The sequence below is a fragment of the Montipora capricornis genome, chromosome 12 (genome assembly GCF_036669925.1).
Source record: "Montipora capricornis isolate CH-2021 chromosome 12, ASM3666992v2, whole genome shotgun sequence".
Classification (NCBI taxonomy): Eukaryota; Metazoa; Cnidaria; class Anthozoa; order Scleractinia; family Acroporidae; genus Montipora; species Montipora capricornis.
The window spans coordinates 230001-247500 of NC_090894.1; the positions used below are offsets into that span (position 1 = coordinate 230001).

The following is a 17500-nucleotide window of genomic DNA, read 5'->3' on the forward strand; positions in this document are numbered from 1 at the left end:
AGATTCCGGACTCCGGCTCTATTTGCTGCCCGATTCAGTTCCGGCTTAATGTGCTGCCCGATTTTTTTCACAAGAATTGCTCCGAATCAAAAGTATCCTCTCAGAAGAAAGGACATGATTCTAAGAGCTTATTTTACGGCAAAAGTAGGTTCTGGAGGTAATTTTGAGAATGGAAAACAAGTTTACGGCCGAAGGTAAAGACAAGTCACGTGGAATACTAAGGATGTTTAAGCAACAGAGAGAGGCGCCCCCCTTTATTTCACTTGAATATATCGTTTACGATTGCCATCTTTTGCCATAAAAACAATCCAGATTTCTTCGCTAGGCTCTAAAGAAGCTCTGTGTGTGTAATCTTTCCGTGATTTTAACTAAAATTCCTTTTTGTTTTCTTCGTCCAGTCTGGAGGCCAAAACTGTCTAGCATGAAGTACAATCTTTGGCATATCCGAGAATGACGTCATTTCAACCAATCCGGATAAAAACTGGTTTGGTTGACTTTGTTTGGTTAGATTTGTTAAATTGCAACAAACAGTGTGGAAATCGAGAGAACTGAAGAAAATGTTTTCTATCAGAGTGGCAGTGTGATATGTTATTACAGTAACTCGGGCCCGTAAGGGCACAGAGTTATAAAACACGTCAAATTTCTGTTTTTTTTCTGTTGCAGCAAAATGAAGAATAGAAAACATGTGGCGGTGTTTGATTGGGCAATGCACAATAGAAAACACGTGGTTATTAAAAGCAAACCACGTAATCCAAAATCATGGAGAGCAATCGACGTTGCGTTGGCGTAATCAGGTTCTTCTTAGGGTGCCCAAAACACATACAAAGAAAGGCATACGCTTTTCGCGGTAGACCCACACTAAAAGATGTCGAGCGTCAGCTTCGTAACGGGTCATTCTGCTAACTGAATGCAACGGGAATGTAGACAGATGTAACTGAAATGGACACCGCTATTGAAAGCCATGCAAGTCAAAATAGTAATTCTTTAATAACTAGCGGGTACTTTATTGCCAACTACTCTGAAGCTGACAGCGACAAAGAAAATAAATCCACAAACAATTGCAACGTAGACGCCATATTGGAATCTTCTGAAGACAAGTAAAAACAAGTAAAAACATGGCACAGCGAACAAATGGCCTCACGCTTGTACCATTTTCACCGCAAACAAATATCCTCCCGCTCAGTGTACCGTTGACCACGAAGATAAGATTTTTGTCAATTGCGTTTCTTTTTTGTTAAACAGTTTGTTTTTTTTGTCATGGTCTAGCTTATATCCTTTGTTCAACTGCATGCCATCTAGTGTATATAGTTCTGTTATAGCTTTACATGATTTGATATCATCATTGGAGACTGTGATCAGCTCTTTAGAAAATAATTGTGATGTAGTTTGAAAGGCTGTACAGTTATTTGATTCTCAATGATAATAAAGACTTGATTCCAAGGGAATCAGGTCGCGATATGCAAAAGTTTGTTTACTTTAGTTGTGATTTGCGTGTGCATCGACATAGACGTGACCGAGAACCGAGCAGAATTACAGAGAAAAAGCTGACGCGTCTATTTTAGAAAAGCAGAAAATGGTGGAAACTTGCTGGAACATATTTGGTTAACAATGTACCGACGTCATCCACATTTCATCGTATTACTAGGTGATCATTTGCTCGTAAAATGAAAGTTAAATTTAATACAGAAAGCAGGAATACCCTGTACGATTTATAAAAGATGTTGTTTAGTTTTCTCAGAAACGGGACGTATTTATTTTGAATTCAGGTTGAACTATTTACACAGTGAGTTAGAGTGGCCAATCAAAACAGAGTTTGTAATTGGAAATCTAAACATATACGAGATACAAACACAAACTTGTGAGCACGTGAACATGAAGTATTACAAATCATAATGCTGACAAACACAAAAGCGAAGGAAATGAAACATGCATAGGACGTTTTGAATATCTAATTGGGTTAACGAGGAACCAGTGATGGTAAAGCTAGTAATTGCCATATTTCATATGTATGATGGTAGAGCTAGTAATTGCCATAGTTCATATGTAACACCTGTGATAGAAGATTCCCGGAAAACGGAATTTGGAAAGTTATGGAGGGGTAAGTATTTGAAGGTAAAATAGGTATTTGTAGACTTCATGCTTTGATGTATTGTGCACATAAAGTATCTGTTCTTCTCTTTAATGGTTAACATTCCTTGACAGGCCTCTCACCGTTCAGACGAAGCGAAATAAATATGACAGACCAAGTGACCCACACTACAGTATTTTATCTTTTCTCCTGCTCTCCTCATTCAGGAAACGAAACACTATTTTTTTTATTTTTATTTTTGAAATAGTTTCTTATTGAAATAGTTTCTTGTTAAAAGTCTGGTCCACCGCATGGCATATTGCTCGACTGTCCATCTACGTGCCTAACCGATGACCAATCACAGATGATGATAATAATAAAAATAATAACAATCATCATCATCATCATAATCATAATTATAATAATAAATGTTGTTTGGCAAAATGTTGCGTGGAAAGTATCATAAGAGGTGGTAAAACGCGCAACAAATGATAATTTTGTGCAAAAAAGTAGAACGGGATTTTGCTTTTGCACAAGTTTTTTCCAACTTGCAACAATCGTTTTTGTTGCGTGACAAGTTGGAGAAGGGAACGGTAGGACGTGCAACATCGCTCAACAACTTGCACGGAATCAATGTTGCGTGACAAGTTTGGCAAAAATGTTGCTCCTATTTCCGCGCCTTTAGCCGCATAATTACAAGAATTGTTTTTCACAAGTTTTTTTTCTCTCTCAGCACTAGTGTTTTACTCTCCCTTGCCTTTCTGGTTTCACTTGAAACCAGCTTATCTGATGTCACCCTGCATCCGTTGAATGCACGTTATTTTTTGATGTGACAATCTCTTCCAAATCAGGCTACCTCTATATCGAGGTCACCCATTGAATTGATTTATAAACACTAAGCGATGTTCACCTATACAGTAGTGGGTGTTATGAATGAACCATCCAGACCTCAATTGGCTGCTGAAACATTTACTTATTTTGTTCCGTACTTGGCAAATTTGAATGTAAAAACAAAGTATCCCTTTAGTCGTTTTGTTTTATAAACATCCGGTCTGGCAAATTCGGAGAGAAAGGGAACTAACGCAATTCTGCCATGAATTTTTCGGAGACGAATCCATCCCCATTTCAGAGGTCGGTCGGGAAAAGAGTTTAATTATTCTTACAAGCAAATTTTAGTAGTTACTGCCTCCAATACACTGCACAAGACAATGTGAACCAACTTTAACGGAGTTAATGTTATGGGATCCCCAGGTAACTGTCCAAGTACTGTTGTTTGCGAGTGACGTTTCGCCAGCCCAAATGGAAGTCATCTCCAGAGTCATGTGACTCAACTCAACTCTGGAGATGTTCTACCATTTTAAATTAATTCTCCGCAACGGTCACGCTATTGACATTTCTTCAGTTTTTCAGTTTTATTAGTTCTACGGTTAATCTAATGTTGCTGTACACCAGTGTTGCCATGTAAGATACCAGTCCCATTTCCAATTCAATGCAGAACACGTGCTATTTGTTTATCTCCCTCCCCTTTCTCTTGTATTGGCCACGGATTCGATTGTTATGATTTTTTTCGTGTTTCTCTTTATTTTAGCTATGACTACTTGAGGATAACTAATGATTCAAATGATATCATTGGTGTATTTTGCGGTCAGCAAATGGGAATTGGGTTCGTGTCACTGGAAAGTTCGCTGAAATAACGTTTCATTCAGATAGAGTTATACAAAGAACAGGCTATGAGCTATTTTTTCCTACTCGGGGTATCCTGGTAAGTGAAGTGTTCTTCTATCTAATATTATCGCATCTATAAGCGATTCCGGCAAAGCCTGAGGCTCCCGTGATTCAGGTGTATAATGGTGATTTTAAGCCCAAATTTCCTGTGAATTTTACTCGACGTAATGTTTCATGACAGGTTGTGCTTGTGGGCTTATTCCATTATCGGTATCTCGAAAATAAAACTATTTCCTGCATTAATTCCATCATGTGTTAATCCTTGCCGCTAAAATACTAACCAGCAGTCTTCATGTGAAGTTACCTCTAAGTCTTATTAAATTTATGTACGCTTCTTTTGTGAATTAATAAATAAGAGGTTTCTAATGAAGTTGGCGCAACCTTAAACAAAGGACAACGAATTCCTATTTTTACTATACAAATTTCAAATACCGATCAACTGGAACAACTTAACAGTATTTAGGGGATGACTGGCTCTTTTACTGATTAAAGTTCGAAAATATATACTCTCTGTTCGTAAAATTTGATAGAGGATCAGCACAAGCTATGCTTCGAACGATATTGCCCTGGAAATTGAGCAGATCCGGCTGCACTTATACTTAGGGGAGGCCTGCTCCTTCAACTTTAGAAGAAGTGCTTCGGTTTATTTGTTATTGTCATTTCACCACAGGGAACGCCACACTGCGTCCTTACACGACTCAACGACCAACAACGACACCGAGGCCAAGTGAGTTAAGGTCGCACTGGGTTGTAAAGTAAAGACCATCCCATAACTTTCAATGGATTAACTCGTTTATTATATTATGCAAGTAACACAGAGATTGCATGAGCTCATTGTTTCTAACTAGGGGTACAGAATGGCACGACGAGTGTCGTCATGTTAGCACAAAAATGAATTGTCCGTTTTTACAGCAGTTTTGTTATGTGCTGTATTTCCTGTTTTGGTCACTGGGTACTGGCTATTTTGTGTTGGATATTTAAACCACTCCTCCTCAAATGTCTTCTGAACCAAGTACGTACAACCTTACCCGTAGAAAGCCATCCACAAATAAGAAGAAAAAGAAATCTAACCCAGGAGATTAACGCTTTTTAATACTCAAGCTGCATGCTTTCAACAACTCGTTCATGGTCTTTTTCAGGCTTTAACATCATATTTTGAATTGAGTTTAACTTAATTAACAATTTTTCCATGAGCGAGCGCTGGATATGAGATGGTAAATAGCCAACGAGGCGCTTAGCGCCGAGTTGATGATAACCAGTCTCATATTCAATAAGCGCAAATGGATGATTCTTTAATTAAATTTTCATTAAATTCTGAACGCTTGGACACTTGAAAATTAAAGCAAATCAGGTTCTGGGCAACACTTGACGCAATCAGAACGCTCGATTTAGTCCTCACCAACCCTCCACTTGGCCTTTCGGACCACATGTCAATAGAAGTTCAACCGAAGGTGAGGATAAAGTCCAATAGCTCTACAACTAATGTTCAGTCGAGAGATTTGCGTCCCAGCAAGCGCTTTGCAATGCGCACTTATCTAGAATCAGTGGATTTGGGACTATACTGAACTCCGTAGAAAGTTGTGAAGGCAAAACGTTGCTTTTGGAACAAATTATTAAGACTGGTCTTGATCATGTTATGCCTATGCGCACGCGCAAAGTACATTCAACCGAACCACCTTGGATAACATCATCCTTGAAGAACTTGCTACAAAAGCGGCAAAGTGCCTTATCGCGTGGCGACGACCAAATGTTTCGTGAGTTGAGAAATCGTATTAATCGCAAGCGAAAGATGTGCCGCGCAAATTATTACCAAGCCAAGGTGGAACATCTGAAGAAATGTAAACCATCCGAATGGTGGAAAGAAGTGAAAAAGCTTAGTGGGCGCTCGCTTGCCTCCTCGGCGCAAAGTGACACATTGCAATCGCTTCAACATCTGTATGAGAGTATTGACCAGATCGGCCTAGCTAACATCATCAATGAGGCTTTCTTATCGCCAATGCACTGTTACACATCGCTCCCTGCCGCTTTTCCGTGCACTACTTTCAGTAACTACTCCGAAAACCCCCTTGTTGTGTCGGTCGAGTCAGTCCGCAAGAAATTATCAAAGTTGAACCCTTGCAAAGCTAACGGCCCAGACAACATCCCTGGATGGTTGTTAAAGGAAAATGCAGATATTTTAGCCGGACCGGTATCTGACATCTTGAACTACTCGTACCGTGAAAGACGCCTGCCATCGTCATGGAAGCACGCAGATGTGGTCCCCGTGCCAAAGCAAAAGCCCGTCCGTGATGTAAATAAGGACTTACGCCCTATCTCACTAACCCCCATTTTGTCAAAGTTGTCTGAAGATTATGTAGTTGACACTTACGTTAAATCTGCTGTGCTGGAGCGGATTGACCCCCAACAATTTGGGGCTGTACCTAAATCTTCTACTACGCATGCGCTTATTAGTATGTTGCACTCTTGGTTGGAATCGACTGACGGAAATGGGGCTACTACGAGAGCGGTACTATTTGACTTTCGCAAAGCCTTTGACTTAATTGATCACCAAGTCCTAGCCCCAAAGCTCTCCTCGTATGATATTCCGGAGTCGATCATGTGCTGGATCTTGGATTTCCTAACGAATAGAAGGCAAAGGGTGAAACTGAGTTGTGATTGTGTATCTGAATGGCGTTCTGTACCAGCAGGTGTTCCTCAGGGGACTAAACTCGGTCCCTGGTTATTTCTGATTATGATCAATGACCTGAGTGTGGCAAATACGAACATCTGGAAGTATGTAGATGATACTACCCTCGCTGAGTGTGTGGAAAAGAACGGAACCAGCTCGATGCAGTCGCGCGTTGACGAATTTGTTACAAAGTCACGAGCTGATGGTTTCCAGTTGAATGAATCGAAGTGCAAGGAACTTAGAATATCATTCACAAAGTCAGAGAGTATTTTAGAGCCTATTACTATCAATAATACGAACATTGAGATTGTTCCATCTGCTAAATTATTAGGTGTTATGATATCGAATGATTTGAAGTGGAATGTGCACGTAGAAATGATATGTAAGAAAGTCGCAACGCGTCTCTACTTTCTTAGGCAATTAAAGCGTGCGAAAGTGCCAACTAATGACCTTTTGAGCTTCTACACCACTTGCATACGGCCAGTCGCAGAGTATGCATGTTCAGTCTTTCATACCGCTCTACCGCAATATCTCTCCGATCAGTTAGAGCGCCTGCAGAAGCGAGCACTACGCATAATAAGCAATAACGAGTTATCTTATCGACAAGCTTTAGAAGTTTTTAGCATACCTACCTTGTATGCCAGGAGAGAGGCGATTGGTAACTCAATGTTTCAAGACATATGTAATAACAATAATCACAAGCTTCATTCACTCCTTCCGCCACCTTACTCTGGCACTTTGCGTACACGGAAAAATCGCAAGTTCCAAGTCCCGCGTTTTAAAACCAATCGTTTCAGAGACAGTTTTATTGTAAGCCATTGCCGATAACATGCCCTTTTGCAACTCATATATATTAAATGATATGTTTTTGAAAAATTTTAGCTGTATCTTAATTGTAATTTAGTGTTTACATAATAATAGCTTTAGTATTGTTAAATTCTTATCAAATAACTTTCTTAATTTATCATTTTATAATTTATAGTTACAATTAATTAACGTTGTACATTTGTAAAAATTATCGTAATTCAGCCCTCGGGCTGCAAGGGTAATTTTAATAAAACTATCTATCTATCTATCTATCTATCTATCTATCTATCTATCTATCTATCTATCTATCTCAGTATTATATGAGGTGATAATCGCGATTGAGTCAACCAATCAGAAAGCTAAAAACGTGATATGCGAGGTCAAAATTTCATAATAACAATTATTGTACTTTATTTTTAGGTATTTTTACTTCGACCACAGTAGCACCAAATACTATCCCTTCTCCGATCGACTCTGGATCAAATATACTAAACTCTGCTTTTCTTCAAACCACTCCTCCTCAAACGCCTTCTACACCAAATAACAACAGCTTTACTTTTGACTGCTGCTAACAACTCGTCCATGGTCCTGTTCATTCCATCAAATTTTAAATTGAGTTAATAAGAATTATTGTATTTTACTTTTAGGTATTTTTTCTTCGACAAGAGTAGCACCGAATACCACCCCTTCTCCGATTCCGATCACCCTTGGGCCAAGTACATTAAACTCTGCTTCTATTCAAACCACTCCTCCTCGAACGCCTCCTGCACCAGGTATGTACAACTTTACTGTACAGTGACATCGGATAAATAGTAGCAACCATACAATCGGCAAATACTGCGGTTTTCAAACTGGACGAAGCGTGCTGATTACCGGTAGCGTAGCTGTGCTGTCTTTTCATTTAGACGGGAGTTTTCAATATGGAGGATTTGACCTATTCTTCTCCTAGTTTCCACTTGGTGAGTTATGCAGTAAACGCGCTCACGAAGAAGTGCAGTGAATTAAGTGAAGTGAAGTGTAGCGTTGTGTAGGGTAAAGTATGCTGGGGTTGGGTAGGGTAGTATGGTGTATTGTGGTGTAGGGTATTGTTTTAGTGTAGAGAAGTGGAGTTTAGTGATGTTTAGTGTATATATTGCGGTGTTCTGTCGTGTGGCCCGCATGTTGCTGTGTCGTGTAGAGTAAAGTCAACTGAAGTCAGTTTTTATGTTAACTCACACAAATATTATTTACAGAAAATTAACATTAAGACAATTTCAAAATCTAAAAACAAGGTAATCACAGATAGCTAAAATACAAGAGTTGCGCGAAAGTTTGACACCAAAATAGTTCAGGGAACTAATTATAATGGAGTAGGTGACCCAAATGAAAATAAAGATTATGTAAGGATCACGATGCTGAACAACATATTAGTGTGGAGCATTTTCTCTGTACTGAATGGTCGAAGCTTACCTCGCTTTCGAGCATGACGTATTGCATCAAAAATCTGGGACACTTTCTGGTGGAAATGTTTACCGTTCGGGTATAATAACAGTTGTTGTAAATTTTCGGAAATCGTTTCTGAAAAAAAGTTTTGTTCAATAGAATTTCCACCAGAAACGTCCGAAAATTATGTTGACTGGAAAGTACCCCGGATTTTTTCCTGGTTCGACTCTCTCGTGTTATGTCAAACATTTGGAACCGTGCATCTTTCGGGTGCTTGTGTTGCGTTATGTTATTCGAAATCCTTTCTCGAAGCCGCAGGGAAGTGTAAACGATTTCTGTTGGATATTTGAAGGGACCGCTTACATACATACTTACAAATTTCATTTACTTTTAGAACAGTTTTGTAGCAAAGGCTAATCTAGGCCGTTTGGCGTTTTGTTCTCAGCCTTTTCGAATTTGAGGGAGTGAGTACGTCATCGTGTTGAATCCGAGAAAAGGTGAAGTATGCAGGCTTTGGGTGCAGTGGCTATTGGGCCTCATAGCCATGCGTTTTGGATAGAAAAAATATTAAACTGACCGAGCTATCACGTCACAAGATTATCATTTATTTTTAAATTTTTTTTATTAAACATATTCACTTACATGTTTGCCCCAAGAGCAAAATGAACTCATCACGGGGGGCTTACATCTAAACTAATTTTAACATAGAAGATTAACACGGGCACGGGATAGATACATCAAAGTTGGTCAAAAAAGTTAGACTCTCATATAAAGTGCTGAACATGAGAGAAAATTTCAATGTTTTCATTGTTTGTCAAGTCAGAAGACCCAAACAAAAAGTTCAACCTTTTGCTGCATGGTTAGAATAACAAAACTATCGATCAAAGTCTATACGAGCAGCAGCAGTGGGCAAGTCAAATCTGAGGGCAACAAAATTAGGACACTGTAAAATGAAATGAGTTTCAGTCTCATTAGAACAGCTAGAAATATAGGTGAAGACTTGACCGCGATCTTAAAAAGATAATAATTTAGATCAGAGCGTGTAGCCGCAGACTAGTATGAATTAAAGGAGGAATATCTATCAAGAGCATAACCAAAGGCGTAAAATACTCTAGAATATTGTAATTAACTAACGCGCTGTAAAAGGTCTTTCTTCCCTTCTAAACTAAACTGTGGAACGACATTGACTTGGATATTCGTGAACCTCATTCAATTGGTCCTTTTAAGATAAGACGGGCGCCAATCATTCAGTATCTTAAAGTAACAGATCAGTTTATGAATAGCGCGTCTGACTTTCCTCTCCATATAGTCTGGCAGCATATATATTTCCGGTGAGCATTTTTTGCTGAAAGCAAGCCACATCTTTAGATATGTTGAGGGAACCCTAAGGAACCTGAAAATACATGTTGCCAGTTTTGCAACCTGCTCTGGGACCATTTGGGGGATATTTTAGAAATCCCCCTTTAAAACATGCATGCACTTTAACTTCGTTTATTATGGACAAATTGTCACCAAAATAGGAGAAACGTAAATCGATGTTACCGTTGATATCATGAACACATACGGAACCACTGTTTGTCACACCATTGGTTACGTGACTGAATCAGCATGGAAGCGAGCTTAGTTTACAAAAATAGCTTTCCACCCTTTCGCAATACTATTGCCGCTCCGAGTTACAAAAGGAAACATAGTTAATTTCTCTTAAAGTTTTCCCTGTAGAGACTTACCAGTATGGGTACCGATGTAATAAAGCTTATTTTTTGGTTGTCAATTTCTGGATTATGGCCATTACCATGGCAACATCACATCTAATGAGAGGCAGATAAATTCTTATCTTTGACCTAAATTCTTTAATAGTTAAACTTACCTTCGGTGATTTTTTTTTATTATTTGCCACATTATGGAGATGCAAGCGCAAATATTGCCTGACGTTTTGAAGTGGTAGAAAGTCAAGGTCGTTCACATCGTTTTGCCAATATTCTGTAATTTGTCATTTTCCTAAATAAATTCCATTAGCTCTGACAGATTTTAACAAATATAGGTTATTTGATAGATATTTGATATTGCACAAGAAAAACCATGTGATGACTAGTTAATAATATACATGAAAAAATTCAAGAGGGTTAACGCACGCGTACCACGCAATCAGGCAAAAATTGTGCCATAAATAGCGCTATCCAGGGCTCGCGTTTGATTTCAAAACAAAAGATCTGATTCGTTCTTACCAAACCCTATTCTTTATTAGCCAATCAAAAGCGAGAATTCTGTGAGCAAATTGCACTGAATTAACTCTTTTTGCGCTGAATTAACTCTCTTTTGCACTGTCTTTACAAGAACATCACTGCTCTCAACCAATCAGAATGGACTAATTTTGTTTGGAATAAAATTGCACGGCTCTTCTATAGTCAACATTTAGGAATGGTATTCCTAAAGTTCTCCGGCCTTGGTGGTATCTTGCTTGATCCTACCTACGCATATGCGAGTATATTCCTAACAGAAACACCAACGTCGATGACGACTATGATAAGGATACATTAAAAAGATATTTACGATACATTGAAAAGCCATTTACGATTACTATGATGATGATCATTATTACGATGGTGATAAATCGACCTACAAAATCAAGGAGTTAACATTTTTTATCTCCTGTACAGCCGTAAAGCAGGACGCTCATCACTACCAGAAATTCAAAAATAAAAAAAAGGCGGCTCGAAAATAAAAAGGATTGTAGGGGATAAAAAAGAAAATTTTAAATAGTATGTGTGTCTGAAATAGTAAGCTACCTCCATTGATCGTAGAAGAAAGATTCTTGTCATAGCCTTCACCGAATATGATTGTTGTGGTAAAAACTGCAAAACGTTCCATCATCTCTCTTTTTCCCCCTGTGTTTTGGTTTGTGGAAGCCATGTTTAAATATATATATATGTAACCAGGTGCTTTCCAATATAAATCCGCGACGCACATTCATTGAAGACAGCTAAACTGTTCTAAAATCAGACGTAACTGATTAGAGTGTAAGGTGAAGTGGTATTTTTCTAGCCCATATGAACCATGTGAGCGTTAGCCCTACTAATGGGAATGGGCCCACACAAGGACAGAGAAAAACTCTGACCAGGGTGGGAATTGAACCCACGACCTTCGGGTTAGATCATCACTGCTCTACCAACTGAACTACAAGGTCAGACGGGAGCAGGTAGTGGGAACGTTTGCAAAAGCGTAATTCTTCTATGTATATGTACATGTTCAAATATAAGTGCTACACGGCCAACGTTTGCAAAAATGTAATCCTTCCTTGTTCTAAAATCACTCGCTGAAAAAGCTGTGTCTCGTATTTTCGTTTTCCAATCAGCCTTTCCACCTGGTACAGACCCTGGTACAATTTTTAACCTGTTTTAGTTTTTTTGTGCTTCAAGAAGACTTCTGCGGAAGAAAGTTTGTTTAGTGTCTTGCAATTTACACGCTCTGTACGCTCTCGCGATCGTTCCATCATGTTGTGTTACAATTTGTGTTACATGTTGTAATTTGACGCCATCAAGCATGCGTGAACGAAATGACTCGCAGCGCTCCTACTTGGCTCCTGTAGGTCAGTGGTAGGGCACCTGAAATAGTACACGAATGATCATGTAGGCTGGCCTCGGAAAGGAGGAAACAGAATTTTTCACCACGAGCGTCACCGAGTCAAAATCAGGAAAATACATTTCTCAGCCACATTTGCCAACGTTTGTTCCTTTTTTGCGTTCGACGAAGGAGAACGCATTCTAATCATGTCTGTCCCGCGGGATGTCCCTCAGGTATCGATCGTGTTGCCATCCGTTTGCACCATTTGGATAACATCTTGTTCTGGCACAAATAACCTCGATCTCATGTGACAATGTTGCGACTTGCCCGAGTGAAATCAAGTCCTGTTGGACAGGGTTAATACCTGGATGGGTGACCGTCCGGCAATACCCCGTGTTATACACACTATGGTTATCCAGCAACAAAGGCTCCTGATATTGCATTCCATAGTTGTTGTTTTTTTAAATAAAATTACTAGCAACAAGATAATAGTCAAAATACTTATACCGTCATTACTGAACAATTACTAGAAAAGGGTACAAAAACATTCTCCCAAAAATATACAACTACTTTCAAATGCCTCGTCGATGACAAAACAGGAATCGAACGTACCTCGCTAATCCTTAATTACTGCTAGTTATGTCAGTACATTGAGCACTAGACTTACAATTCCAGTTAAGTACCATGATTTCCTGTTTTTCGTTCCTTTACAGCGCCTGTTATTCGGATTTATCCGTACGGTGAATCAGCTGGGGATGCCGAACTGTCTTTTAGGGACAGATGTCCCAAAATTAACATACCAGGTGGTGGAATAAGGTTCTTTTCAACAAGGTTCAGAAAGCTTTATGTAAGTATTATATTAGCCTCAGTCTAGATCCTAATACCACAAATTGCCAGAGTCTTAATTTTATTATTATCATACCAGTGAGACACAATTGATCACAGAAACACAGTAACTAGCTTTCGTGCGTTTGTGATTGATAATGGGAGCACAAAAGGCCAGACTTGGACTGCAAGCAGTTTTGTAGTTTTATCATATTACCCGTAAGGCCTCTCCCGCCCGTTTTCGTTGTGAAATTATTGAGAAAATTCCCGAATGAGGCCGTACGCATTTTGTCCTGGAGGCTGGAGAAAGGTGCTGTTGGAAAACTTGTACGATTTTAGAGGAGCTCTGTCAGTAAGAGTCATGCAATAGTAAGACAAAGATCTAGGAAATTGTTAGAGTGATACAAGCGCGAATGTTTGCATAAACTGCAGACGTTGTTGAAAGGTTTTTTATTTCTTTCCTTATACGATAGATTTGTCCTTATGGAACCATCCAGTTTGAAACAGACAGGTTTAATCAGAGACCTTACAACTTCGGACAAAGATATTGGCTGCGTTATAGTTCAATGATTGCACCTTATTGGACACGAACAGATCTTGGTAGATCTTTTATTAATGGACCATCTAAAGTGTTCTATCGCATCTACACTGGACCTAACGATACCGAGGTCTTGAAAAACGCAACTTCTGATGTGTTGCAGAGCGAATCAGGCTCCTCACTACCGGAGGGGAAAACGTTTAATGCGACCTGGGTGATGGTCGTGACATGGGTGAAACTTCGTCATTTGGAATTGAATTCCATCACAGAAAAATTGGTGAGCTAATTGCATTCGTTTTAATCCTCCTGACAAGGGAGGCACTTTTTTTTAGGGGCTGTTTACATGATACCGGTGCGACTTTCGCGTCGGCGCTAGTTCACCCCAGCTCCCTCTCTTAGCTCTGTATTTGTTTACATGATATCACCGAAAAAAGTCATGCTGGGGCGACTCACACCGGCGCAGGTTCACTCCGGTTGCTGCACCGAAGCGAAGATTTTGTTCCGGCGCGAAATCTCGCAACGGTATCATGTAAACGAGGAACGACCACTCCTTCCGGTGTGAAATCCGTTGGGCAGGAAAGGGTTTGCACATGCGTACTTTTCCTTATATGAGGCATATTTACAATTTGGATTCACGCTTGTATTTTATCGATATGTGGTGTCCCTTCAGGTAAACACGATACGAATTCACCTCGTCATCATGTAAACGCGGAGAAGTCACCTCGGTGTGAAACTCGCGCCGGTGTGAGTTTTCTCATGTAAACACCCCCTTAGCCGCAAGGAATCTCCTTTATTCAAGCTTTAGGAAACTGCATGACCAACCAAGTTATTTAAAGCCAATTTAACTGCGTTCCTCTTATAACTAAAATCTATAACTTGCTTTTTTTTATTTTCGAGAGTTCCATCTGAACTTTAATCAATTCTCATATCGTTGCATTTTTCAAAAATCGTTAAGTTTGCGGATGAATTATGGGGAAATGAAAAGGGCATGGTAAGAATTGAAAAGTTGCTCCAAGTGACCATAAAACTAAATTGAAGGCTTCTGCCTGCATGTTGTAAACGCTTTACAAAGCATCGATCGCGCTATACCCGTAAACATGTATGTTTTTTTTTAATATCATTTGGTATGGGGTTTGTTGTTGGGAAGTTGTGGAAAAGGGAAGAAAACAAAATGAAAAGAATGTACTACTTTTCCTTTGCTGCTATGGAAAGACGAATGAACGTAGCTCCATTTTTTTTATATTTGTTAGATATAGATTTTTGGACAACATAAGGGGTGCAGGGAAAGAGACGAAACTTGAGACTTGGAAATATGTATTAAGGCTGTTTCTAAAATAATTAGGATAGTACGCGCACTCTCATTGGTCACTAGCTGTGTTTAGATGAGAGTATGGAAACACGGCTGTGAAATCACACGAATTTTGATTGGTTAAGTAGTTAGACGCTGGTAGGAAATATGAGAATGTATCAAGAAAATCTGTTTCAATGTAGAAGTAAATCAACCTGCATTTTCCTTCATTTGTCGAATTATCTTTGAGAAATATTCTCGACAGTTATGTAATTTAAACCCTCAACTGCGTCTCGGGTTTGCATAACTGTCTCGAAGTTTCCCAACTTTCCCTCGTGTTTAGATGAGGCTATGGAAACACGGAAAACGTCCTCTATTGCTTATAATAAGTGGTCAATGGTGAAGAAATATCTTATGGTTCTGGAAAGGCAGCGAGTTTTAACGTATTACTTTCTTTATTCTCTTCTTTCAGACCAACACATTCCAGGCGGTTCTCATTACCGACAACATCTTTACTTTTCTTATTTTCAACTACCATCATAACGGGATACAATTTTCAGCGCCAATTTGCGTGTAAGTCTTTTTAACTGTTCCTTTGTTTTTTTTTTGTTTGTTTGTTTTGTTTTGTTTTTGGTTATAACCTGTTAAGACCGCTTAAAGTTGAATACGTCGTAATTAAGACTCTAAGCATGTTTATTAATCAATAGCCCCATCTGTCTCTTTATGGGATCTTGATTGTAAGATCTAGAAGATCAGGGCGAAGGGGGTTTTGGTTTCTTGGGGCTCCTCTGCCCCACCAAGAGGATTTGATTTGATTTCTTGTGATGTGATTTGATTCAAAGTCGCCTCAATCAATAGAAAACGTTTGTTATTTTGTACGAGTCGGCTAAATGATCTTTAAGATAATGATGAGTATGGCATTTTGCGGTTTTTCCTATATTTCGCCGCCAACTGCGGTCGGGTTATCGTGATTATCTCAAAACGTCATGACGCCACCAAAGCAGAAACAGTAAAGTCAATTTAGGGACGTCTTTGCTGAGCGGTGTAATATGTAAAAGTCTATATATTTTGGTGTTCCAGCTCGGTTCTTGTGAAATAAGAAAGTCGTTTCTAAACGGTCAATTATTCTATTTTTACGCCAAAGAGCTCAATTTTGGCATGGGCCCTTTTTTACCAAAACAGGTTAGCCCTGACTAACCCTCTGTTAGCCAGGATAGGGGAGAGGGTTGTTGGAACAACTCGGAGGCAAGTCCAAACCAAAAGAATTCGCTTGAAAAGACTCCAACTGGCGTAATCACTGAACTGTGCACTTACTCTCTTTTTTCTTGTTCTGATTTCTAGGTCATTGTACAAATATTTTTCAGATTACATCGGTCTTCCTGTTCTTGGATTCAACTCTGGAGGCTCAAAAAATCATTACCTTAATTTACCAAGGTAAACACAAAGTCTGTCGGTTTGGGCATTAACGACAATGAAAGCGAGATTCGTCAAGTTGCACGAGCCTGCATCTTGGTTTCAGTCCTCGCTTAATGATTCAGGAGCATCCCTTGTTTCCAGTCCTTAAAACAATATGGGATCATATATGCTTAAAATTATTGCAACAGGAAGAGTTCAGGGCGATCAAAACTCCTGAAATTTTATCTTTAATGTCTTAGGTCAGGAACTCTCGAGGCAGAGGGCATCGACAATGCAATTGGAAATGCCGGTATACCAGGAAGGTGGATCCTGCGCGTTGAGAATTCCAGCGGTATTGAAGACAGTGATTTCAATTGTTCACTCTGGTACAATAATCAGCCAGATCCAGTGACGGGGAGTCTGATTGACAGGCCAGATCCCTGTCCTTGCACCGTTTTCCAAGCATTTGTCGACAACAGATACACATGGGTGGAGCCATATTTTTCTTACACTGAATGTTTTTATACTATTCAACCCGTCAATGAACGTGGGAGAAGATGCTGTTACTACAGAGACGCTGAAAGACGTGGTGCCCTGATCCTTGACTCGCAGCCACAAGCGGGCACCCTAGATCGGTACCACAAGCTGAGATTTCCAGAAAGGCACCAAAAACATGACCTGGAAGCCTTTGGTTATTGTTGTCTTACATCGAGACGAAGAGCAGAGAGTTGTAAGAAATACTACGAGAAACGGCCTTCTAAAGGATGCAGAGCTTACGTCCCACCTCAACGTGGTAAGGGGTTTGATTGATGCTTACGAGAAAATTCCAATAGTAACACACTTTTCTTTTCTTAACTTCATTCCCTAATTTTTTGGAGAACCATCTGTCAACCAGGGAGTGGTACCACCTCACATGCACATTGAAACTGCAAATCTAAGTTCTTTACCTGTTGCATGGCATGTGGGAGGCGTGGTGGCCTTATGGTTAGTGTGCTCGACTCCGGATCGAGTGGTCCGTGTTCGGGTCCTAGCCGGGGAAATTGTGTTGTGTTCTTGGGCAAGACACTTCACTTCCACGGTGCCTCTCTCCACTCAGGTGTATAAATGGGTACCAGCGAAATGCTGGGGGTAACCCTGCGATGGACTGGCATCCCATCGATCCAGGGGGGAAAAATATTACTCCTGGTCGCCTCATGCCACAGA

General features: G+C 39.7%; 1 protein-coding gene across 1 annotated transcript in view; it reads left to right on the forward strand.

The window, feature by feature from the left end:
- The first annotated feature begins 939 nt into the window (after nucleotides 1-939).
- LOC138027481 (mucin-like protein) overlaps nucleotides 940-17500 on the forward strand; it is a 38801-nt gene continuing 22240 nt past the window's right edge. The window contains exons 1-10 of the mRNA XM_068875031.1: nucleotides 940-1097; nucleotides 3657-3731; nucleotides 4464-4520; nucleotides 5333-7119; nucleotides 7916-8041; nucleotides 12965-13098; nucleotides 13550-13891; nucleotides 15375-15475; nucleotides 16244-16336; nucleotides 16558-17090. Coding sequence (XP_068731132.1) covers nucleotides 940-1097; nucleotides 3657-3731; nucleotides 4464-4520; nucleotides 5333-7119; nucleotides 7916-8041; nucleotides 12965-13098; nucleotides 13550-13891; nucleotides 15375-15475; nucleotides 16244-16336; nucleotides 16558-17090 — 3406 coding nt within the window. The remainder of the gene's footprint in view (nucleotides 1098-3656; nucleotides 3732-4463; nucleotides 4521-5332; nucleotides 7120-7915; nucleotides 8042-12964; nucleotides 13099-13549; nucleotides 13892-15374; nucleotides 15476-16243; nucleotides 16337-16557; nucleotides 17091-17500) is intronic.